General features: G+C 40.9%; 1 protein-coding gene across 3 annotated transcripts in view; it reads left to right on the forward strand.

Annotated features, from left to right (window-relative positions):
* MAP1B (microtubule associated protein 1B) overlaps nucleotides 1-16,055 on the forward strand; it is a 66,224-nt gene extending 50,169 nt beyond the window's left edge. The window contains exons 4-10 of one of the 3 annotated variants that reach the window (XM_086479255.1): nucleotides 1,458-1,598; nucleotides 5,866-7,452; nucleotides 7,510-11,135; nucleotides 11,238-11,408; nucleotides 11,511-12,358; nucleotides 14,956-15,194; nucleotides 15,900-16,055. In XM_086479255.1, the coding sequence (XP_086335381.1) occupies nucleotides 1,458-1,598; nucleotides 5,866-7,452; nucleotides 7,510-11,135; nucleotides 11,238-11,408; nucleotides 11,511-12,358; nucleotides 14,956-15,194; nucleotides 15,900-16,055 (6,768 nt within the window). Of the gene's footprint in view, nucleotides 1-1,457; nucleotides 1,599-5,865; nucleotides 12,359-14,955; nucleotides 15,195-15,899 lie in introns of all 3 variants that reach the window. The other 2 variants (XM_086479254.1, XM_086479253.1) reach the window with 2 other exon arrangements.
* Nucleotides 16,056-25,672: the final 9,617 nt, after the last annotated feature.

The raw sequence follows: 25,672 nt of genomic DNA on the forward strand, positions 1-25,672 counted from the left end.
GGGTCACTTATTTAATAAAGTAACAATGAAAATGTGGTACAGTGGGATCTTCTTTCAGATACATAGTCTTCAGTGCCTCTTTTCTACTTTTACTGAAAACGTGAGCTGTTCAGCAGAGATTCAGGTCGAGCCTTCCTGGCTCAGCCTCCCTGGTGTGAGCAGGAATTATTTCTGGGTTGCTTCACAATCAATATAAAAATTTGAAAGAATAGTTTGCTAGGAGAGCTGAGGTGATTATGTCATCTCCATGGAGATGTAGCTTGGATGCAATATCATGAGGAGTTGCTCCAGATGGACTCTGCTCATTTAGTTTAATACGTGGATAGCCTTGTTCTGGAATCACTATTGTGGTTTAACTTAATTCCTCCTTAAATAGAGGAATTAGTGCACTTGAAATTCATACCTTACCGTAGGCTGAATTGATTTTTCAGTGTTGGACAAGACTTTTGAAGTATTTGCAAAAAATTTACTCAACAGGTTTTGTTCTGTTTTGTTCTTAAATTTAAGTTCAACTCAGCCAGCAAAAGTATACTGAATACATGGATTTCTCTTAGCATGCAAGTAAATCTCCCCCTGGGGGAAAACAGGAATTATTAGTAGCTGTAGTGAGGGTCAAGTAAAGTAATGAGCATCTACTTCAAAATAGTTAGGAGTTATTTCAAAATGCAGAAGAAGGTTATTTCTCAGTAGCAAGCTCATTTGTGCCATCAGGCATGCGCTTAATTTACTACTGTATATTGAAAAAGGTCTTGGGTTGGCACACTTAAAAAAACTTAGGTTGTCCATAGTTAGTGACATTATGGGGTGTAAATGGTGCTAATGAGGGACATGAGTGCTTGAAGTTCAAGTTTATGATTATGGAATGAAGCAGAATCATCCCTTAACTTTCTAGATGACTGAGTTTACTACAGAATGACAGTCTAAATATGACACTTCTATGTGTGATATGTAGCTGTTACTTGTCAGCAACATTTTCACAACTGAATTGCAAATAATGCTGTACTCTGGGAGAAGAAGAGCAGCCTTCCTAAAACTGAGTCTGACACATGCAGTTGTCCCTCATTAGCATGTAGGACACAGCTTACCGAGGCTGTCTTGATACCGTGCTATTAAAATTCACCTAGAGTTATACAAGAAATATGTTTGTTCATTGAAAATACTATTTTTTTCATTCAAATTTTGTTCTGTTCTGCTCTTTGCTCCTTTTTCCATGTCATTAATTTGGTTTGTTCATCAGACCTTCTAATTGCTTCTTGTCCCTCCCTCCTTTTTTCCCTTTTGCACCTTTCTCATTGTCTTTTGTAAACAGCACTATAACTTGATAATGTTTCCACAGACCTGGGAGACTCTGGTGCCAAACATGTTTTAAATTAGGAGAGATAAATTGCATGTTCTCAGTGGAATATAGAGACACATGGTAACTCCCATTATTGATGTATTTTTTTCCTTCACTCTAGGTGCGCTTAATGATCACAGATGCTGCAAGACACAAGCTCCTTGTACTAACTGGACAGTGCTTTGAAAACACAGGAGAACTCATTCTTCAGTCAGGGTCCTTCTCCTTCCAGAACTTCATTGAGATCTTCACTGATCAAGAGGTGTGTTTAGAAAAGTGTCTTTCATATATTGTCATGTGATAGCAGAGGTTTCTAGAAGACTAAAAAGACTGTGTGCTTTTAGAGTTAGTGTGGGCAGCCTGATGCTGATGCTCTTTACTCGTCATTAATAAGCTTTCTTTCAAAACATTTATTTTATTTACTTTAGATTTGATGTAAATTGCTTAATAAAATAATTACATTTTAATTTGGGGAATTAAATTGTAACTTCCAGAAACAGAAAATCAAGGAACCTGATGACAAGGGAAGAAGATAGTGCTGCATTTAAAATAAACAAGTTGTTTATCTAAGGTGCACATACAAACCCGTCAAATTGAACTTGACACCAGATTCTTGCCTGGTGGCAGCTAAATAATAGGTGACATTAAATAAGACAGAGGCTGTCTGTTGGAATATCAGTACTTTTTTGCACCACCTACCTGTTTGGCTTCTTTATAGTAGTATTTAAAATTTGGCCAGTGAAATCTGTGAATCTTGTGATTTTTACATACCAAAAAGATAAGTATGGAGTGTATCAGTATTTAATGTCATTTGTTTCATGATTTGTTATTTTACTCTTGATGTACCATGTCTGAAAGCTCCCATAGGGCAGGAACCCATAGTAAACAAGCTGTCACTCTTAATTTGGCTGCTGTGTAAAGAATTTATCTAAATAAACTATATGGCTGCATCCCTAGGAATTTAGTTTCCAAAATTAATTAGGAGCATGTCAGTAGAGTGAGATTTGAAAGTTCAGCACTGAAGAAGCAAAGTTTGTGTGAGCTCCAGTGTGACCTTATTGCATCCATTTGATTGCATTCTCAAAGCCTCCTTGTTCAGCATATGGTTGTAGGGTTGAGGAAAGACCTGCATTCCTGCTCTCTGAAACACACATGATGCCTAAAACTCACTGGCAGTTTGCAGAGTTACTTTTCTGTGAAATTGCAAACCCAAGCTCCTTGCATCTCTGGCTAATTAGCGACACATAATTACTTTATGAACCACATGCAAAACTAAGTGCAACTCCTACCCATTATGATTAGGAAGTGAAATTCTTGACTAGAAGGAGAAGGGGTGGTGTTTGGCCATGAGCTACAGCCACCAAGGGATTGCTGCAGTGGTGGGCATGCAGGGTCTATACCCGTGGGCTATGAGTAAGGCTCACTTGGCTCGTCTCTGCATCTGGGAGCACCAGCCAGCCAGCATGGCTCTTTCAAAGTACTGGCTTCCACCTTATTGTTTCTGAAGCCTTGGGATCTCACTGCTTCTACAAGATTCCACAAAAGCAAAGAAAGATCGCATTTGCCATACTGCAGTCTGCGCATGCCAAATATTTTTTAAAGGGTCTCGTTACCAGGAAATTTTTAGGTGGTCTACAAGTTGGAAAAAAGGTTAGAAAAAAGGGCTAGAAAAGAGTGGTTAGTGGTTTTCGAACTGGTGACCAGAAGAAATAATGTCCTGACCCTGATGTACTTGGCAGAGTTAGGTTTATGGTTAGACTCAATGATCTTAAGGGTCTTTTCCAATCAAAATGGTTCTATGATTCTATAAGCATGTAAGGTTTGATGGGTACTGTGTAGAGCTGGTGTTTTGGGCCTCTGCCCGTTTTTACTTCACTGAAACCAAACCTGAACTGTGGTCAAGATACGTGCTTACAAATAAGTGAATACCCTTTGGGGGATACTCTTATGAAGTCTAATCTTTAGCATGCAGAACTCCCTGCAGGCAATGCCTAGAAGTGCTGTTTTCAACAACTTCTGTGCCAGAATATTGAACCCCTCCCATTCCACTGCCTCTGCAACACCAGCTAGCAGAGGGAAACCTTTTTTTTTTTTCCTTTGTGGTCCAGGGTAGGAAACAATCTTGTGTTTTCTCTGAGCAGCCAACTTGCTGTTTGCTTTCATCAGCTGTACCACTTTTAAAACTTGAGGATTCTTCAACAGATGTCTCTCAGTGCTTGAAAAGATGATCAGGTTCAGAGATACATTTCTTTGCTCTCAGAGTGACTTTGAATCCAGAGCAGTTACATCTCTGTGTTATCACATAGCGTAAGCAGTGGAACTGTCGATATCCTTGGTGTCACCATTAGAAATGCAAATCAATTGAGGCCTTTTCTGGAGCATTTCTGAACTTGCTATTCCTAACAGATATGATCTAGGTCTGGGATAAGTTTTCCCCAGCTTTTCATTGGCCTGCGCTACCAGTGGCTTAACACTGTCTGCATTATGCGTGCCAACTTTTAGGAGCAAAGGAAGTCAGAATTTAGGAGTATGAAGCAGAAGCCCAAATATGGCATAATACAAGCTGAAGAGGACTAACCCCAAACTTTGGCCCAGTATATTCATTAGCTCAGGTATTACTGTATGACTTTTTAAATTATCTAGCCAGAAAATTTGCCCTACATGAGAAAGAGTCTGTGCTCAAGTTATCTCCTTATATGCGCAGCAGACTTGGATTTATTCATCCAGAGGAAGTGACTTTTCACTACTTTTGTCTCTCCCTAGTAATGTGTTTTCAACCCTGATCAGAGATACAACATATGGAACACATTTGAGATCCTAAATCCATTTCAGAGCTGTGGTCTGTGCTGCCCCTCTTTTCTTATTTCTGCAATAGCAACAGGAATAGTTCTCTTGTTTTCCTTATCTTTCATCATTTTCTCCTTTTGTTTTGCTTTGGATTTTTCCTTTGCTCTTTTTAAAAGACATGTCTGATGTGTGGGTGAGATTTATTTATACTCAGGTCAAATGGTTTGGCTACTAAGCAAGGCTGACAAAGGGAGATAGAAAATATTTATTTTCTGCTTTGTTTAGGTATTGTTTGGATTATTTTTCTTTGGATAACAGCCACTGCATCTTTGTTGATTTTTATTTTTGGTAAATGCTGAAAATAAATTATGTAACACAAAGAAAGGAAGTGACACGCACATGGAGGCCCAAAGAGATCTAATGCAATCAAGCATCATTAATTTTTTATATATTAATTTCTTCTGCTGTTTCAGCTTGTGATCCAAGACTTTCAAACTATTCAGCTGTAGCATAATCTGTATCATTCTTATGAAAACTATTCTTACAGCATGAACTGACAATTGCATCTCTGCAAAGAAGATTGGGGTATTTTGCATGATGGTGTGCTGGCATATTTTGCAGTGATATTTGATCTCTGAATTTCTTCTTCTCTGAATTTTACATAATTTGGTTGTCTCTTTGTTAGGAGTGAATAGAAAAGAAATGGGCTATGTTTAACCTAATAGTCAGATGAAAGTATCTGTGAAACTGTGAGAAGGTATAAAATGTCACACTTTTTCTGTCTATCAATGTGGGACCATCAAATACTGTTTTTTAGTTCAAACTGGAACAGAACAGCAGCTCTTCATACTATGGCATAGAACAACTTATTTTGTGTGCCTTTATTTCAGCAGCTGGTTTTGGTACTAGCATGTTATCAAATATTGTTAAAATTAATGGACCTATTCAAGATTTCAACTTTTTTGGTCTGTGAGTTTTAGATCAAAATAATGACAAGAGCATTTTTAACCCTTTTAACACTTTTTTTTTCTGTCTCTTTCTTTAGCTGTTTGTCATGTAGTCTCAGAAATAAAAAACTTCTAGCTGTTTGCATTTTTGAAGCAGTAACTCATTTCTTAGTGTTCTGGAAAACTCTCCTGCAGTCAGTCATGCTAATCTGGGGGTGGTTGTGGCTTTTCAGGAGCCAGCCTGTGGAAAGAACTGGAGTAATGATGATGTGGTGGAATATATCCCATGAAAGAAGGGGTGAAGATGACAGCTGCCCCTGGAAGGATAATGGCCTCCTTTGTGTTGTGATTGCTCTCTGCCTGTTAAGAGGATGTGCTTCGTCCCTTAGATATTTGTCTGGCTCTTCTGGATGGACTGGGGCAGCAGGGAGACTCATGAGCTAGTGGTAGAGATAGTGGCAGCTCTGGCAGCGTTAGCCTCATGGTCCTCATACCCTCTCAATATAAAAGCTTGTACCATCCTCCTATAAAGGGTGGTTGAGGGAAGGGGGAACCTTGGGGTACTGTCATCCTTTGGGCAATAGGGACCAGGAATAAGGTTCTTTGTATTTAAAAAAATGTAGTAAACAAATTGTAGTAACAGGTCCCTTTAGCTTCTAGGTCAGGTACTCACCAGTGCAGAAGCAAATGGAAAAGGTTTTATCTATCTGATCAGGAAATACTGTGTTCTGATATTAATTGTCATTAAAAAATGAATTTACATGCGTCTTTTGTGTTTTTGTTTTACAACCCTAGATTGGTGAATTATTGAGCACCACACACCCTGCCAACAAAGCCAGCCTAACGCTTTTCTGCCCTGAGGAAGGGGACTGGAAAAATTCCAACCTTGACAGACACAACCTTCAAGATTTTATTAACATTAAACTCAACTCAGCTTCCATATTGCCTGAAATGGAAGGACTCTCTGAATTCACAGAGTATCTGTCAGAATCAGTAGAGGTGCCATCACCTTTTGACATACTGGAACCTCCAACCTCAGGAGGCTTCTTGAAACTCTCCAAACCCTGCTGTTATATTTTCCCAGGGGGAAGAGGGGACTCTGCATTGTTTGCAGTGAATGGATTCAACATGCTTATCAATGGAGGATCTGAAAGAAAATCTTGTTTTTGGAAACTTATCCGGCACTTGGACAGAGTAGATTCCATTCTGCTCACTCACATTGGAGATGACAACCTGCCAGGAATCAACAGTATGCTTCAGCGAAAGATAGCTGAACTAGAAGAGGAACAGTCCCAAGGGTCTACTACCAACAGTGATTGGATGAAAAATCTGATCTCACCTGATTTAGGAGTTGTATTCCTTAATGTACCTGAGAACTTGAAGAACCTGGATCCTAACTTCAGAGTGAAAAGGAGTGTAGAAGAAGCTTGTTTTACTCTCCAGTATTTACATAAATTGTCTATGAAACCAGAACCTCTTTTCAGAAATACAGGAAATACCATTGACCCCATAGTTTTATTTGAGAAAATGGGAGTTGGCAAACTTGAGATGTATGTGCTTAATCCTGTGAAAACTAGCAAAGAGATGCAATATTTTATGCAGCAGTGGAGTGGTACGAACAAAGATAAAGCTGAATTCCTACTACCAAATGGCCAAGAACTAGACATTCCGTTATCCTACTTCACCTCTGTCTCATCCCTGATTGTGTGGCATCCAGCTAATCCTGCAGAAAAAATAATCCGAGTTCTGTTTCCTGGAAACAGCACCCAATATAATATTCTAGAAGGACTAGAAAAACTCAAACACTTAGACTTCCTTAAACAACCAGTGGTTACACAAAAAGACCTAACTGGGAACATTGCTAGTCCAGCTGTGAAACAAGCAAAGTTGAAGCAAAGAACAGACAGCAAGGAGAGTCTCAAGCCTGCTGCAAAGACACCACCAAGCAAGCCTGTCAGAAAAGAATCTAAAGAAGAAACACCAGAGCCTGTGAAGGCTAGTCCAGCACCAGAAAAGCCTCAGAAGTTGGAAAGCAAAGAAAAAGTTCCAGTTAAAAAAGAGAAACCAGCAAAAGTGGAGACCAAACCCATAGTGGCAGAAAAGGACATAACAAGTAAAGAAGAACAATTAGTAAAATCTGAAACTCCTGAAAAACAAACTACAGATGTAAAACCAAAAGCATCAAAGGAGAAGACAGTGAAAAAGGAAGTCAAAGCAAAGCCTGAAGAAAAGAAAGAGGAAAAAGAAAAACCAAAGAAAGAAGTTTCTAAAAAAGAGGAGAAAACACCCAACAAAAAAGAGGAAAAACCCAAAAAAGAAGAGATCAGGAAAGAAGTTAAGAAAGAGATGAAAAAAGAAGAGAAGAAGGAAACTAAGAAGGAAGTAAAGAAAGAAGCTTCACTAAAGGAAGCTAAAAAAGAAGAGAAGAAGGAAATTAAGAAGGAAGAAGCCAAAAAGGACATCAAAAAGGTTCCTAAAGAAACAAAGAAGACAGCTACACCTTCAGCTGAAGCCAAAAAGCCAGCAGCAAAGCCTAAACCACAAAAGAAGGAAGAACCTGCTAAAAAAGAAGCAGTACCTGCTGGAAAGCCAAAGGAAAAAGGAAAAGGTAAAACTGTTAAGAAGGAGATCAAAGCCAGTGGAGCACAAGCTGCCCTTGCAGCAGTTGGAGTTGCTGCCACAACTGTAGCAGCTGTAGCAGCTGCAGAAATTACAGCCAGTGGAAAGGAGCTTGAAGCGGAGAGATCCCTTATGTCTTCACCAGAGGATTTAACAAAGGATTTTGAGGAATTAAAAGCTGAAGAAGTAGAAACAATAAAAGAAACAAAACCTCAAGTTGCACCTGTAGAGGATGAACTGAAACTCACTGGCACAGTACAAAAAGAGGCCTTTGAAGTACAAAAAGAAAAATTAGATAATGAAGGACCTGCTGAGTCCTCTGATGAAGGCATAACTACCACAGAGGCTGAGGGTGAGTGTGAACACACACCTGAAGAATTGGAACCTGTGGAAAAGCACAGGGTTGATGACAATGAAAAGTTTGAAGATGAGGGAACTGGCTTGGAAGAATCATCTGAAGCAGGAGATTATGAGGAAAAGGCAGAGACAGAAGAAGCTGAAGAACGAGGTGAAGATGAAGAAGAAAAGACACCACTGGGCACCACAAAACCGTATATGGAGGAACGAAGAAAAACTGAAGAATGCTCAGAAGAAATAATGGCTGAAGCAGATGCTAACATTAAAGATGAAAAGTATATTGAAAAGGCAGATTATGAGGCATCAGATGAACGGGCTGAGGAAGACAGGGAAGAAGCAATAGAAAAGGCAGAAACTGAAGAGACTGAAGAAGATGAGGAAGACAAAGCAGAAGACATCAGAGATGAAGAGGAAACTGAACAAGTGGAGCCTGAAGAAGACTATGTGATGGCTGTGGTAGACAAAGCTGCAGAAGCTGATGAAGTTGAAGATAAATATGGCCTACTCATAATTACACCAACAAAACGGTCAGAGCCTCAGTCTCCAGCAGTTGAACCAGCCTCTTCTATCCATGATGAGACATTACCTGGTGGTTCAGAAAGTGAAGCCACTGTTTCTGATGAAGAAAACAGAGAAGATCAACCTGAGGAATTCACTGCTACTTCAGGTTACACACAGTCTACCATCGAAATATCCAGTGAACCAACTCCGATGGATGAAATGTCTACACCCCGGGATGTCATGAGTGATGAAACTAACAATGAGGAAAGTGAGTCACCCTCTCAGGAGTATGTGAACGTTACCAAGTATGAGACGTTACTGTACTCTCAAGAGTTGGGCAGATCTAAACTTTCTCCACTTCCAGATGCTTTTAATGGATTATCTGAAGGATCAAAAACAGAGGCCACAGAAGGTAAAGACTATAATGCCTCAGCTTCCACCATCTCACCACCATCTTCATTAGAGGAAGACAAATTCTGCAAATCTGCATTCCAAGATGTATACCGGCAAAAAGAAAGTGAAATCCAAGCCACTGCCAAATTAGAAATCAAAGAAGCCTGTCAAGAAGATGTTGGTGGAAAACGTAGTCCAGCCAAGAGTCCAGCTGACAGTTTGTCCCCTCCATCACCTGTTGCCAAAACACCACTGAGTGAACGTAGTGTGAACTTTTCACTCGCTCCCAACGAGATCAAGGTCTCATCTGAGCCTGTGCCCACTGCTACATTGCCTGGTGTACCTCGAGAAATTACTGAAGAGCACTGTGCAAGCCCTGAAGATAAAACATTAGAAGTAGCATCTCCCTCACAGTCTGCTGCTGGTAGTGCTGGCCACACACCTTATTATCAGTCTCCCACTGATGAAAAGTCCAGTCAGCTTCCCTCTGAAACCAGTGAAAAGTCAACAGAAGCTCCTGTTAGCTTTGAATTCAGTGAAGTCAAAGAGGAGTCTGCAAAACCTAGAATAAGCCCTATGGATGAGCCTGTGCCAGATTCAGAATCTCCTATTGAAAAGGTTCTCTCACCTCTACGGAGTCCCCCACTGATAGGTTCAGAGACCACTTATGATACATTTTTGAGTGCTGATTTGAAGTCTCCCCCCAGAGATTACGGAAGTCCTTCTGAGGAAAAACCTGAAAAAGAAGAATCACCTGTTCAGATGAGCCCAGCTTCTGAAGCCAGTTCTCTGGGCCTTTTCCAAGAAAAACAAGATGAAAAAAGGATGGAATTTATGGTAATTAAGGAAGGCTTCAGCCTAGAAAGGAAAACGGAGGATACAGAACCCAGCAGCTCCCAGTCTTCACTGGTTTTGGATGAGCGGAAGTTAGCAGGTGATCTCTCACCTACTCAAATAGATATCAGTCAGTTTGGCTCTTTAAAAGAAGATACCAAAATGTCAATTTCTGAAGGCACTGTTTCTGACAAGTCTGCAACTCCTGTTGATGAGGTTGTAGCAGAAGACACCTATTCCCACATAGAAGGAGTAGCTTCTGTCTCTACAGCATCTGTTGCTACTAGTTCATTTCCAGAACCAACTACTGATGATGTGTCTCCTTCTTTGCATGCTGAGGTTGGATCTCCACACTCTACTGAAGTGGATGATTCCCTTTCAGTGTCAGTTGTACAAACACCAACAACTTTTCAGGAAACAGAAATGTCTCCATCTAAGGAAGAGTGCCCAAGGCCCATGTCAATTTCTCCACCAGATTTCTCACCTAAAACTGCAAAATCAAGTACACCGGTGCATGATCACAGATCTTCTGAGCAGCCAGCTATGTCAGTAGGATTTGGTCAGGAGTCCCCCGTGCAGTCTTTAGCAATGGACTTTAGTAGGCAATCTCCAGAATATCCTACAGTAGGCACTAGTATTCACCATATATCTGAAAATGGACCAACAGAAGTAGATTATAGCCCTTCAGATATACAGGAGCCTACTTTTGCACAGAAGATTTCCCCTGTGGAGCAGTCATCTTACTCTCAGGAGAAAGATATTTCAGAAATTATTTCAGTTTCTCAAATTGAAGCTTCATCCTCAACTTCATCAGCTCATACACCTTCCCAAGTAACTTCACCACTGCCAGAGGAAACTTTTTCAGGTGCTGTTCCATCTAGGGATATGTCACTACATTCTTCTTTTACCTCAGAAAAGGTGCAGAGCCTAGGAGAAAAGCTGTCACCAAAGTCTGACCTATCTCCGTTAACTCCAAGGGAATCTTCTCCTCTGTACTCTCCTAGTTTCCCAGATTCATCTCCTGCAGTCACAGAAATGGTCTCAGCTAGTACTACACCTTTGTTGTCACTGCAAGTGTCCTCTGTCAAAGCATTTGGTTACCAGGAACCCCTAACAAAGCGCAGTCCAGAACCTTTACTCAGCCCAGAAAAAGAAGATTCAGAGAAAAGCAGCAGGTCACCAGAAGAACTTAGTTATTCTTATGAGACCACAGAGAAAACTACCAGGTCACCAGAGGATATTAGCTACTCCTATGAGGCAGCTGGAAAATCTACTAGATCACCCCAGGCCACGGACTATTCATATGAGACAGCTGGGAAAACTACTAGTTCACCTGAAGCCACAGATTATTCATATGAGATATTTGCAAAAAATATGAGGTCATCTGAGTCCATAGATTATTCTTATGAGATGATAGGGAAAACCACCAGATCACCAGAGGCCACAGGTTATTCCTATGAGACAATTGGGAAAACCACCAAATCACCTGAGGCCACAGATTATTCCTATGAGAGAACTGGGAAAGCTACCAGATCACTCGATACTATGGGTTACTCCTATGAGACAACAGAGAAAACCACTAAGTCACCAGAAGCCATTAGCTACTGCTATGAGACAACTGGGAAAACCACCAGGTCACCAGAGGCCGTGGTTTACTCCTATGCGACAACAGGGAAAGCCTCCGGTTCACCTGAAGCCACAGACTACTCATTTGAGACAACTGGGAGAGCCAGCAGGTCACCTGAAGCTACTAGCTATTCCTATGAAGCAAGTGCACATTTCACTCCAGGAAAATCGTTAGCAGAATCCCGTCAAGATGTTGACTTATGCCTTGTGTCCTCTTGTGAATATAAACATCCCAAAACTGAACTTTCCCCCTCATTTATCAACCCAAACCCCCTTGAGTGGTTTGCAAGTGAAGAACAGTCTCAAGATCTAGAGAAGCCATTAACTCAATCCGGGGGAGCTCAGCCACCTTCTGAGGGAAAGCAGCAAGGGCGGCAATGTGATGAAACCCCTCCCACATCCGTAAGCGAGTCTGCCCCATCTCAGACTGATTCGGATGTTCCCCCGGAGACTGAGGAATGTCCTTCCATCACTGCAGATGCTAACATTGACTCAGAAGATGAGTCAGAAACCATTCCGACAGACAAGACAATTACATACAAACACATTGACCCGCTGCCTGTCCCAATGCAGGATCGCAGCCCTTCCCCTAGGCACCCTGATGTTTCCATGGTTGATCCAGAGGCTCTTCCTGTTGATCAGAATTTAGGTAAACCTTTGAAGAAGGACCTCAAAGAAAAGACAAAGACAAAAAAGCAGGGTACTAAGACCAAGTCGTCTTCTCCTGTTAAAAAAAGTGATGGTAAATCAAAGCAAGTGGCTTCACCAAAGCCAGCTATAAAAGAATCTTTAGATAAAATTTCCAAAACAGCTTCTCCAAAAAACAAGGAGTCTGTGGAGAAGGCAACGAAATATATCTCTAGTCCAGAAGTAAAGCCTCGAGTGCAAGAGAAAGATAAGGACACCAAGAATGCAGCAAATACAACAACATCCAAGTCAGCAAAGACTGCAACCACAGGTAAAGACAGTAGTTCCCTAGTGTTAGGATTTTCTTAGTTGTTGCAGTGAAGTTAGTGTGCCTTTATATCGGCTGAGAATGTGCTTTGTAGCAAACCGCCAAAGTAAGTCCAGGTTTTAAATACAAATCCAGCATGTAAAGTCCACATTTAAATGCATGAAATTTACTAATTTAACTTTCGTAATCTAAGAAACGTGTCATAATGCTTAGAGAGTGCATGAAATATAAAGAACTTAATACTAGCTGTATAAACTGTTAACCAACTAATAGAATTAAAAGTATGACTTTTGTAAGTGAAGTGAAATCAGTAGCAAAGTGAACCACTGTATTCCTTGTAAGAAATGTGACCACTTCATTCATTGTTAGGTCAACAAAGCTGGTGAGGGGTCTGGAAAACACATCTTCTGAGGAGCACTTGAGGGAACTGGGATTGTTTAGACTGGAAGAGAGGAAGCTGAGGGGAGACCTTATTGCTCTCTACAACTACCTGAAAGGAGGCTGTAGTGAGGTGGGGGTCGGTCTCTTCTCCCAAGTAACTAATGACAAGACAAGAGGTAATGGCCTCAAGCTGCACCAGGGGAGATTTAGATTGGATATTTGGAAAAATTTCTTTACTGAAAGAGTGGTCAAACATTGGAACAGGCTGCCCAGGAAGGTGGTGGAGTCACCATCCCTGGAGGTGTTTGAAAGTATAGATGTGGTGCGTAGGGACATGGTTTAGGGGTGGGCTTGGTAGTGTTAGGATAATGGTTGGACCTGATGATCTTAAAAGTCTTTTCCAACTAATATGATTCTATGATTCTAAATAAGTAGGCACAACTCTCTTAGTACAGATTAGTGCAATTTAATATTGTGGGAAGTAAAGGTGCCATCGGCTGTTGGATGCTTTTGTTACTTTGCTGGATTAATTTTAAAAGGAATATTAAAAAAAAATTGTAACAGTAGTAAGAGCACTTTCAGTGAACTAAGCATGTACATCACATAGTCCAGTTAAGTGATGACTAAACATACAGGAAGTTAATGTCATTTTGAATGACTGTGGTGTATTCTAAGAAGTAATAAAATATTAATTATGTTACAGAAGGAAGCATTGTGCTCATCTGTTGTTTCTGGCAGATCTTGTTAAAGAGTGTTTGGAGGATACTTTGATTTTGCTGTTGTCTGGACTGATGTTCTGTTGAAGGCTTTTTTGCAAGGAGAAGGTCTAGGGTTCAGTACAAACCAACATTCAACTGTCTTTAGTTCCTCATTTTAAGTGGTCTACTATTCCTTTCTTACACCATCATTTGCATGCCTCTGTTGGTAGATGTGTTACAAAGCAGCAGTATAGTTCTTCCAGCTGTACATTGCTCCAGCACTTTAGCTCCATATGAGATTCTTCTTCCTTAAAGCATACTTCTCACGTATACACTAGAGCAGAAGACAAGGCTTTATTTGATAATGACATTTAAGTGTAAAATGTAATGTCTAATATTTTATCCAGTGTTGGTATCCACAATTCAGAAAGATGTATCACAGATTTTTTATGATAAAAGATTTTGTAACGTAACCAATAGTAAAATCTCTCTACTTCAGGAAATCTTATTATATCATGATGCTTATTTGGCATATTACCCTATGATGAACAGCAGAACATGCTAGACAACTGTGATGGACGTTGCTGGCCTTACAGTATGTGACCCTAAATAGGGTGTATTGCTCAGATAATTGTTTACTAAGTTTCATCCTCTGTAACAACATGAGAATGGTAATAGAACATAAATGGTGATCATCTGGATAAAGTTACTGATTGAATCCTGATTTTCAGTTCACACCATGATCCAGCAAAAGCCACTTTTTTGGGGGTAGTATTTTTAATGTGTTTAAACTTTGAAATTCCTTTTCACTGAAGCTCTTCTTAGAACAAGTGCTATATTATGTCCAGGAGCAAAAACATGCTTCCCTCTATGTTTTGTGATAAGTGGCTCATTTGTGTATGCAAATAAGGGTCCAGCAGGCAAACAAACTTTTGTTTTAAGTTCCCTGAAGAATTGCTTTACAAGTTTCTCTCTGTCCTCCCAAGTTCCTCTTTGACACTCTTTCTGCTCATGTGTCGTAGCTTCCTTATGCACCTGCAAGGCAGTCGGAGCATATCAACAGCTACCATGTCTTGCTGTGTGCCGATACTCCAAATCTCAGGACTGCCTCAAATCTGCATGGGTCCCTGTGTGACCTTAGGTGTTATAATTGTGCATACCTGAGAATTTTGAAAATCTGTACTTCTTAACCTGGAAAATAATACCACCATTTATTGAATGGTAATTCAGTAATCCCTGCATAATAATTGTTGGATAATAGCAGTGTATCACTGGGAAAGGTTCAGTCAATTTTTGGTTATGTGGTAGTGAATTTTTATTGTATTATATAGTTACAGTTATTCAGGTCTTTCCTCCCATTACAATCGTAATTGGGATACAACACAGCTGGAACATGTCACTAGATGTAGGAGGATAATGCCATAATTGGACACGTCTCACCTCAGTGGTTATAACAGTGATTAATAAATGCATGTTTTTAACCAGACTGCAATATATACTTTTGTTGTTTGATTTCCAAAGGACCTGGGAATACCAAGGTGGCAAAATGTACAGCAGTGCCTCCAGGACCTCCGGTGTATTTGGATCTGGTGTACATTCCCAACCACAGCAATAGCAAGAACGTTGATGTCGAGTTTTTCAAGAGGGTGCGGTCATCCTACTACGTGGTGAGCGGGAACGATTCTGCAGCTGAGGAGCCGAGCAGGGCTGTTCTGGACTCCCTGCTGGAGGGCAAGGCACAGTGGGAGAGCAACATGCAGGTAGGATCTTCACTAGTATCTCTACCTGGCAACTATGGGAAGCCAGAGCACCTCTGGAGTGGACGGTGGCTACCAGGGAATGGGGTCCCAAGGCTGGGCACCTCATTTCACTGATGTTTTGAGACGACCTGTGTGTGAAGCACAGAACTGCACTGCACTCCGCGGCTCCCCCATTTCTGTCCCTTCTGACCTGTTCCTCATGAATAAAACATCTGGGAGCTGGTTTACAGGGACATTTGGCTATTTCATCTCATTACTATATCATATATGATCCAAGTTTGAAAACATTGCAGTCTCTAAGTAGGAAAGAAAAGTGAATGTTTCATGGTTTGTATGGTAATCACATACGCTTTGAAACTTCATATGCCTTTCCATCATGATCAATAAGTAAAATAAATACTTGGCCATAATCTGAAGAGCTATCAGTGCAGACTACAGACTACTACTTCTCTGGAAAGCTGCATCTCAGCACCTTACAAAACCAAGGTTTTGTTTTGATAAACTACTTTTTTGCAGTCATTTTACCTTACCTACGTGTTTGTTTACTTCCTTTTATCCATCCATTTTTCAAGTATTTATTGCATAAAGACCCACTCTTTCCAAGAGGGAAGCATATTTGTTGGCCGGGGCTTCTTACAAAGATGAGTTTGTTATCAGCTGTTTCTGTTGTCCATTCCTCAGGACTTCTACTGTTTTGTGTTGCAGGTGACCTTAATCCCAACCCATGACTCAGAAGTGATGAGGGAATGGTACCAAGAGACCCATGAGAAACAGCAGGACCTCAACATCATGGTTTTGGCAAGCAGCAGCACTGTTGTTATGCAAGATGAATCTTTTCCCGCATGCAAGATTGAACTGTAAGAACGAGATCACACAACGCAAGATTAAACTTTCTTTCCAGAAATTCTTCAGTTTGAAAACACCTTTTCTAAAAATTCAACCCGTATATTTCAACTGCTGAACTATATACCTGCCAAATGCTATACTATGTCACAGTGATGCAAGTCACTAATATTTTTCAGTCTTTGCTGATTGCTAAGGGAAGTAACAGTGTTCCCATAGTAGGGTTCAAATTACTGCAAAAATACAGATCCAGTTTCATCTCTGCTGAACGTTGGAAACCATGCACTAGCAACCCCAACTGACTTCTGCCAGGTGGAGGCATTTGCCCTCTAAAGAAAGACAAAGAAAGAGAAAGAGAGAGAGGGGTAGGAGGAGAAAGTAATAAATAATTAGATCTGCGTTAGTCTCATGGCTGTAGATGTATCGCTTACTGCTGTCTGCTTACGCTCTCACATGAAAATAAAGTTTTCAATTTATATTAATCTGAGCTATTGCATAGGGGATCCTTTTTTTACAGAATTACGTTAGCTGGAAAATAAAAAGAAAGAGAATGTGGCTAGGAAGGGACATACAACCTAAACGCTCATCAGCAGTTTTCCACTTTAATTTGAACTCTGCATACTGACATACAATGACAATCATAGGCCAAATATGCATGTAGCCTGCATGCCATCTAGAAGTCTAAAACCTTTCTTTTGTATGCACAATTTTTGGTCTAAGGCATGCTCCCAGTGAAAGTCCACTCACTTCAGCCAGAACTGACCAGTCCACATGCTAAACACTCATGTCCACTGTCAATTAACTGAAGCAAAATACCAAAGCAGTCAGGAGTACATACAGTAGACAATTTGCCTTAGAAAGTGACTTGAATGTACAAAGAAACTTGTTGCACTTATTTTTTAATGTTGAGACAGCAAATTTATAAAACATCTGTGTAGGATCATAGTTACACCAGTAAAGAAGTGTGAGTGTGCATGTGTGGTACTAGAAACCTGTCTGACTGGTCAAACGGCTTGGTGCTATGAATTACGTATGTTAGTTATGTGAACACTTCATTGATGCACCTGGACAGCTCAACAAGGCACGAGGAGCATTTTTTGGAAAGCTTTTTTTGTACTGTGGAAGCAGGATTGAAGTGGTGTGTCCAGTATCAGAGTTGCAAAGCTGAGCGAAACATTCAGAATAATGAAAAAGGTTACCTGCGAGCCTGTATTCAACCTTCCTTTGCCATACCTTATTTTATTTGTTTAATTTAAGAGTGAATATGGGAACAAATGTACAGAAACCTTTTTTTAGTGCTGTGTGAACTTTTAATAGATGAATTTTTAACAAACATTTTCATTTACAGGAAAATGCAAAGAAAAATTTTTCAGGTGAAGGCAATTTTTTAGTAGTTTTGTAAGATAAATGAATAATGTTTAAGGTTCTAGCAAGAATGGGTATTGAGGTAAAATTTATTGAAAATAGTCAACTGCCAATACCTTTGCGGGGGAGGGGAGGTGGAAGGGCACCCACGTGGTAAGAGTAATCTATTGATGATGACAGAAAACGGGATTTTAAAAGTGGATTGCCTAATATTTACAAGGGTGTAACCTACATTCTCAACCCTCACAAGATCTTGGAAAAAGATAGAATAAGCAATAAGCTAAAATAAGTTTCCCTTTCCCTTTCCCTTTCCCTTTCCCTTTCCCTTTCCCTTTCCCTTTCCCTTTCCCTTTCCCTTTCCCTTTCCCTTTCCCTTTCCCTTTCCCTTTCCCTTTCCCTTTCCCTTTCCCTTTCCCTTTCCCTTTCCCTTTCCCTTTCCCTTTCCCTTTCCCTTTCCCTTTCCCTTTCCCTTTCCCTTTCCCTTTCCCTTTCCCTTTCCCTTTCCCTTTCCCTTTCCCTTTCCCTTTCCCTTTCCCTTTCCCTTTCCCTTTCCCTTTCCCTTTCCCTTTCCCTTTCCCTTTCCCTTTCCCTTCCTCCTCTGATTGCCTCTTCTTTTCCTCTTACTTTCCTCTTCCTTTCCTTTCCTCCTTCCTCTCCCCCTCCCTTCTTTATACTGCTTGCAGAGCAACAGCATCGCTGTTCTGTGGTTTAAGAGAGTTTGGATTTTTTTTGTCTCAGAAGTTTAACCCAAATTAAAAACAACTTTCTTACGTTGTAGAAGGTTTGCAAATCTGAATTTAAAGGTGTAAAGGCCTCCAGAGATATGTGCTGGTCTATGATTCACCATTATGGCTGGTATTAAGTTTCACAACGTAGTGAACTATGACCTCATTTTAGTTTCTTTACTTATAATTTATTTCAATTTTACATGGTTAGGCTATTTTTTTTTAATAGGTATATGTTTGCACTCCTAATTTTTATGAGGGTTTTTTTTCTACTGCTTTAGGGTCCTTTAAATGTGGGTTCCTGAGGCCAGTTTAATGCTGTGAATTACTGTTTGTCATTTGTTGGGGGTTTTGATTTATTTTTATTGTCTTCTCTTTTTTTAGGTATCTCTAACAATGCTGTTTTATTTATTGCTATACCTTTGAAGTCATTAAGAATAACTCAGAATGACTATGGCACAAAAGGCAGATGGAAATGTATTGTGAAAACAAGCATGTTTGCTGGGCTCATAATCATTCACCTTAAAATTGCTTTTGTAATACATAGTCTACAAAGTTACAGGCAAAATGTTTGGCAGAATAGTTGTGCTATTTCTACAATTCTTTCTGCTTTGTCTACTTTCTTATGTAGGTCAGAATTCAAACTTTTTGAGCGGGTGGGAAGAAATTTTTCTGATTTTCTGACTATATCTGAAATGGTTTGTATCTCTGCTTTGGTAGAAAATCTGTTTTAAGTACAGCAGTGGTCCTGAGACTAATCTCATCTATGCCACTCACTCCTGTTAATCAGGAGCAATTTCCCTGCAGTCAGGGAGTTACAGTCATTTGATCCTACTGTAAAATAAATTGGAATCAAGCCTTAAGTCTCCCCAAGCAAGTTTGTGATGGCTCAAGCATTTGTTTTACTTTTAAAATAATAATAATAATTAGACCATTACAGCTCATCCTAAAGTGTACATTCGCTTTTTTTGCTGCTACGAGAGTATTAAAACCCTGGCCTGGCTATTCTGAGGTATTGTAATGCCAACTATGCCTGTTCCATCCATTCCCTTTCAAATGGCAATGGTGCCTGGGTGCAGCACAGCGACAAACTCCTCCATTAGCTCCTCTTGCCCTTAATGTCTTTCCTGCCTGTGGAACTAATCTAACTGTGCTAGTCCTAGTGCTACACAATTAGTTTAGTGTAACAGTCATCAAAATGTACCGTGTACATTAACGATGAGTGCTGTTGATCAGCATAGATTTCTAGGAGCATGGTTTGTTATTGATTACTCTAATTATAAAGATTCAATATCTGAGTGTAAAGGACACTCCATTTAAATGATGGTATTAACCATAACAGCATCCGCAGTCATGATCTTTATGCTATTCCTATACTGCTTCATATAATTCAATGAAGATTAACTTTGGGGATCCCACCCCACTCCTGACCTTGGACAGGGCCTCTCTTGCATGCCTTTTCAAAGTCCTGTGGTGGGTCTAACTTCATTGACCTCTATTTTCACCCCATCTTTCATAGAAATCACTTTTGATTATTTTTTTTACTTTACATACTGTGGTGAATGGAGATAACTGTGTATATGAATGTTCTTTTTTTTAAATTGTCTATGATAGCTTATGCATTTTAGGAGAGTTCTGGTACTCATTTACTAAGATTTAATCAATTTGTTAATTGAATTTTCAATCCTTCCCACCATAAGCAAGTCAGCTCCAAAGAGCGCTTACTGTGCGTTTGGGACATCTCTGTCATACGCTTCTCTTTGTTCATCTGTCGCCAGAGGTTCTTGCTCAGTAATGATGTTTTGAGAGAAATAGTAATTTTGTTGGTCTGGATTTATTAGAAAAAGAAAAACTATAATGTTTACACTTGAAAGAAACTGTACGCTTTCATCTTTTCACTTAATGATGAACAAAACACTAAAAGCAACTAGGGGTAAGCATTTCTTAGAATGCAGTTATATTCACCTGGTTTAAAATGTTTGCTATTTAAAATAAAAAAAAGAAAAAAGGTCTGTTTGTGACTTTACAAAAAACCTAAAAAAAATTAAGTAACTAAATAAAACAATGGCATAAAAATATAGAAAGAAAAAAAAATGAAAAAAGCAGCTTCTCTGCACTAGACTAGCTAGGAGCTCCAGATGGCAGGAGCTACCTCTTCAAGACTGGGCTGTAATCACAACTGTAAAAGAGGAAATTTGAAATACGCTTTCACGCATTTGCATGCAGCCATTACCTTCCAAACTATGGAAAGAAACAGTCTTGTTGCTGGCTGAGAAGCACCTCACACACCTCCTCTCTCTTGTTCTGAATGGTGTTTGTGTCAGTCTGCAGCTGTGTATGGTATTATGTCTTATAATCCTGCATCACTTCTATTCTATCCAGTCATATCTAATGTAGAAAATTAGTTTCCAGTGAAAGTAATATGTAGTGCTTTTATGATATTTGTGTGCAATATCCCCTCTTCCATTGAGGATATTTGATGTAAAGGAAGCAAACTCAGTTCCACAATAAAATACAAAAGTGGTAAAGTGGTGTTGACATGTTTCTTGTCTTTGTGTATGTATGTATTTTTAAGTTTTCCCTTTCCTTCAGTCATGATTACCTACCATATGGGTTTTTTCTCAAAAGATCAAAGAGTATTTAAATGCTACGTAAGAACAAATCTCTATTTCGAATTTGGATAAAAAAATGCAGAAGATTACTTTTATCTCTTGTGGCATAGAACATTACCCTGATGTACCATGACATGGCTTCTTTTTATTGTTCTCATTTCTGTATCCCGTAGCAGCATGAGAAAACACCTCATTTTCAGTAAGTACACATTCAAGGGGCTGAGTCAGAAATGATACCCAATAAAGTTATATCAAACTGAGCCCACCCTGGTTTGGAAAAGAGGTCTTTTCCAAAGTTGCAGTTTAATAAGAGTGCGCAGCTTGTCTCTGGTGGACGTGGACCCTTCCCAACCACTGCAGCCCAGTAATACGTTAGAGAGGACAGAGCTTCTTGGAGGAAGCTGGGTTCTCAGTTTAGTTTTTTAGTTTATAGACATCAGAGTTTTCCTCTACTGCTGTTAAAGGGATGCTGTAAGATCAGGCTTTCTGCCTTTGTAGTCTTGCTTGCCGCTGCGATGCCTGCCATGGTGAGGTGCAGCAGTCAACGCTTAGGTTTTTTAGCTCGAGGAGATAGTGATGACATGAAAGCAGGTAAATGCAAGGAGTGCTTGCTCCCAGGAGAAGCAGTGGCCCTGCGGGATTTCCTTCACCGTCAGATGGCAGTCTTTATTGTGGGCACTTACTCATTTCCAACATCTACGGTTTCATTTGTAACTTCTAATGGCATTAATAAGAAATACTGCGCCTGGCTTGAATTGGGCTGAGCATGGTGAAGTAGAGAGAAATGACCAGATAAGGGGTGTCAGCTGCTGCAAGTCTTATCTCTCAAATATAATCCTGCATATATCTGTGTCAAGGTTTTTTGAACTGTTGTGGTAAAGTAGCCTGATGCTGCTTAAAATATATTAAAGTGATTGTGCAAAGCAGACCATGTCAGACTCCAACCCCTATTATTCACCTGCAGTTGAATGGTGAAGTTCTGAATTTGCACAGGTGGGACCACTCATGGTACCTGTGGATAAGGGCCAGCCAGCCTCATCTGTAGCATTTGGCTTGCTGCTTCCAAAGGCCAAAAAAAGCTCCTTTCTTCAACACAGCTGCTGAGGAGGAGAAATTTTATTTCCACTAGTGTTGTAATGAACAAATTCAATCAGCTTCTGAAGTATGGGAAAACGATAATCCCTCAGACCTTTTCAATCTATCTAAAAGAGAAATCTGTCTTGTGACATCCTAGACCTGGGGACTTTAATACTGATTCCTAGTGTTCTGTGGTTTGGAAGGAAATTATAGGTTTCATGGTTTGTAGGGTGGGATGAAAAGAGGTGTCCAGGGGTCTCTTGAGTAATAGCCATGGTGACACCTCATAGATCCAGCTCATTCCCAGCATTGCAGCAAAGCTTGGCTTCCTAGAGGGTGTCTTTGGGCATGCAGTAATTTGCAGTAATGCTACATAAGCATTGTCCATGTCCTTTGACTCACAGAATCACAGAACGGCAGGGGTTGGAGGGACCCCTGGAGATCGTCTAGTCCAACCTCCCCTGCTAAAGCAGGTTCACCTACAGCAGGTCACTGGATTGTGCATTTTGAATATCTCCAGGGAAGGAGACTCCACAGCCTCCCTGGGCAGCCTGTTCCAGTGCTCTGCCACCCTCAGAGTAAAGTTTTCCCCATGTTCAAGCAGAACTTCCTGTGCTCCAGTTTGTGCCCATTGCCCGCTGTAATACTGAAAAGATCCTGGCCCCTTCCTCTTGACACCCACCCTCCCGATATTTATAAGTGTTGATAAGGTCCCCTCTCAGTCTTCTCCAGGCTAAAGAGCCCCAGGTCTCTCAGCCTTTCCTCATAAGAGAGATGCTCCAGCCCTCTAATCATCTTTGTAGCCCTCAGTCAACAGTTTTTGACCACTGCCTACTGCTGTGGTCCCTACTTTCATCTCCCACAGACACAACCAGTCCACACTAGCATGAAGCTCCCAGGGCATTGTTCTCTGTTGTGCTGCCTGTGCTTTCTTCAGATTCAGCCCAAAATCACCACAGGCTGACTGCCTTTAGTTTACCATGGAATTTGCTGGTGTTTGATGGCATGCTTAGAATCATTTCCACCAGAAATTACATACTGAGGAGAACTAAAGAACTAAATCAGCAGGCACTGTAATCTGCACAAGCTCTGTTCACTGATTCTCATGGATCCTTACCACTTGATGTTGCTGCTCCTCTGCAGTTCAACAACTCCAGCGTTACCGGCCACAGTGTGAATAGCTGGCAAGGCAGGGGTGGAGATCGACTGTGCATCTGCTGCCAGCTTCACTGCCAAAACAATTGCATGCCATGATTTACACATTATACTGCAACCAGGCTGATCACCCATGCTTGTGAATTACACAGAGAAGACAAATGAAGTAGATGGAACATATGTCCTAACACAAACAAAGCTAAATATACATAACAATGTCTATATACACTGAGGTTACACCCTGTTGTCACGGTCCACTGATGGACTCATGACAGTGGACCCATGATGGTTTGTTTGCTGTGATCTCAGAGTGCAAAATTAAAGCGACCGCACCAAAGGGGTTTGCTTCAAACAGTGAAACTTTATTGTTTGCCCGTAAAGCGGCGTGCGATAGTTAAAGAGGGTGAAAGGAAAGGGGAAAGTAAAGTGAAAAGAGGAAGGAGATTGATAGCTACCACCACGGGTCCAAGGCGTCCCTATGGTCCCAGGTCCAGGCAGCGTCCCACTGGTCCTAACGATCGTCATGATCCTTGGTGGGGAAAGCTTCCAAAGTTCAGGTGCTGAGGAGCCCCTTTTTGTGCCAAGTAGCACCCCTTGCTCCTCCTCTGCATCTCCGCCTCTCCTTGGCTCCATTGGTGCTGATCAGTCTTTTGTGACAGCAGTTACACAGTCCACCTTATCAGCTCGGGCTTGCCCCGTAGCAGAGAACGGCACAGCACTCTTCGTACCACGCAGCTCTCCCTCCTGGGGTCTTCATACTACATTCCACTCTCGGGATCAGCAACTGCATCTCAGGCAGGCCGCTGCAGGCTCATGTCAAGATGTTAGCCTAACTTCAGGGGAACCTTATTGTCCATATCCCTGATGACAAGGTTAAGACAATTCTGTTTTCCAGACCGACGCTTACACCTGTATACCTATTAAGGTCCAGAAATTAATTTTGACCACACTTTTACAAACCTCAGACACTTTCTTAGGTTAAAGAGTTGAAGGTAAACTGAGCCACCGAGCCACTTAAATACTTAATCTGAACCTCCCAGACTGCAAGTCAGTATTTCTAGGAAGAGTACATTTTCCACAGATGTAATTGTAGCAGTAGTTACCATCTGTAACAACCAGAACAGGCTTGAAAGTTTCTTTCCCAGTTCATTTAAGGGAGAAACTGTCAGGACTTGCAATAAATGAGGTACATTGAAAGCTGAATTTTGTCCTGATAATCTAATATGCTTGTCAATGGAGCTCTAATACTATTTCTGTGCCTGGGGCATCTGCAATTTAGAATGGGTTGAGCGGACTTGAGTTCATCGGAAAGGTTTAAGAGCAGCAACAGAGTTAGTACTATGCAATTGCTAGGTGAGTTCATGACAACTTTGTGATTACTGAAAGATACAGGTATTTCCATGGGCAGATTGACCCAGAGCAGAAGGCACAGTTTTCCATCATATGTTTAGTATCTTAAGTTACTCTTGAATTAATGTTTCATCACTAATTTTTGACCTATACGTCATTCTCTACAGTTTTATTTTGAAAGAATCAGTGTCCCAAGTTCAAGTTGTTTGTCACTTTATGTCAGCAGTATTTTTTCTACTACAATCAAAAGGCCTTGTCCTTATCTCAACATTTCCTATAGTTAAATTTCTGGGAAGGTAAATTTTACTTACCACAAATGTGCTCGAATACTCACTAGCAATATATTTTGCAAGGTTCAACTGCAGTTTCTGCACAAACAGCCCCAGCAAAACCAGCAGCAGTACTTGCAGAATCTGATGCTGTTCAGTGGACCATAACTTGCATCCCTCAAAGTCAAGGGTGCAAATCCCTTTTGTAACTAGGATTCCAGCTTTCTGAGGAGGTGGGGGAAGAGAGGACACTTTCTAACCTGTGCCCTGGGCTGTTGTCAGCCTGTCTCAGCAGCACACTAATGGCTGCTCAGGTCAGAAACCCCCTTGCACCAGCCAACCTTCATCTGCAACTGGGGTAGGTCATCATCCTGGTCCCACAGTTTTAGACAACCAGAGTCCTGGGACGGGCAGGCAAGCAGCTGGGACAGGCCACTGGGGGAGAGAGCAGGTGCTTGAACCTGCAGGAAGGGGCTCAATACCAGTGCTGTGTGTAGGACACAGCATTTGACCAGGTCTGAAAGCATCTAGTAACCTTACCTTGGCGAGGTCAGGTGTTACCATAAATAGGGCCCATCTGTGCCAGGCTTCAGGCGACATTTATTTGAGCTGCAAGGGAATAAATATGTAATTTTCCTCTTGTGAATAATGGATAATGACCTTCGGTTCTTCGCTGGAAGTGTTCTGCCAGTGACACTTGTGGGAGGAAGAGTTACATATTTGCTTGCCTAATCAGCAGGAGTATTTGGTGTCTGCCATGTGTTTGAATTGAGAAGCTGCTTTTTGAATTAAAAGGAAGAGGTTTAACCTTTAAAGTGCTGGGTTTTTTTCTCCTAAGAGCAGCTGAATGCAAGCCAGCATATCAAACAGGCTTTGCATTTGTACTAGTTTCTGGTTCTTTTGGCTAGTACTGTTTAAAGAAGGGTCTTTCCCACACTTGGGAGAGCTGTTAACACTGCCTAGCATGTCTAAGTCTGGCAATACTGTACCATAAGTGCCAGCACAGCCAGGTATTAGTAGGCGCTGGTCATGTTGTTGGCACGCACAGCTCAGTGACTGTGCATGCAAATGTATTTCTTCAT

The sequence above is a fragment of the Leptosomus discolor genome, chromosome Z (assembly GCF_034619465.1).
Source record: "Leptosomus discolor isolate bLepDis1 chromosome Z, bLepDis1.hap2, whole genome shotgun sequence".
Taxonomy (NCBI): Eukaryota; Metazoa; Chordata; class Aves; order Leptosomiformes; family Leptosomidae; genus Leptosomus; species Leptosomus discolor.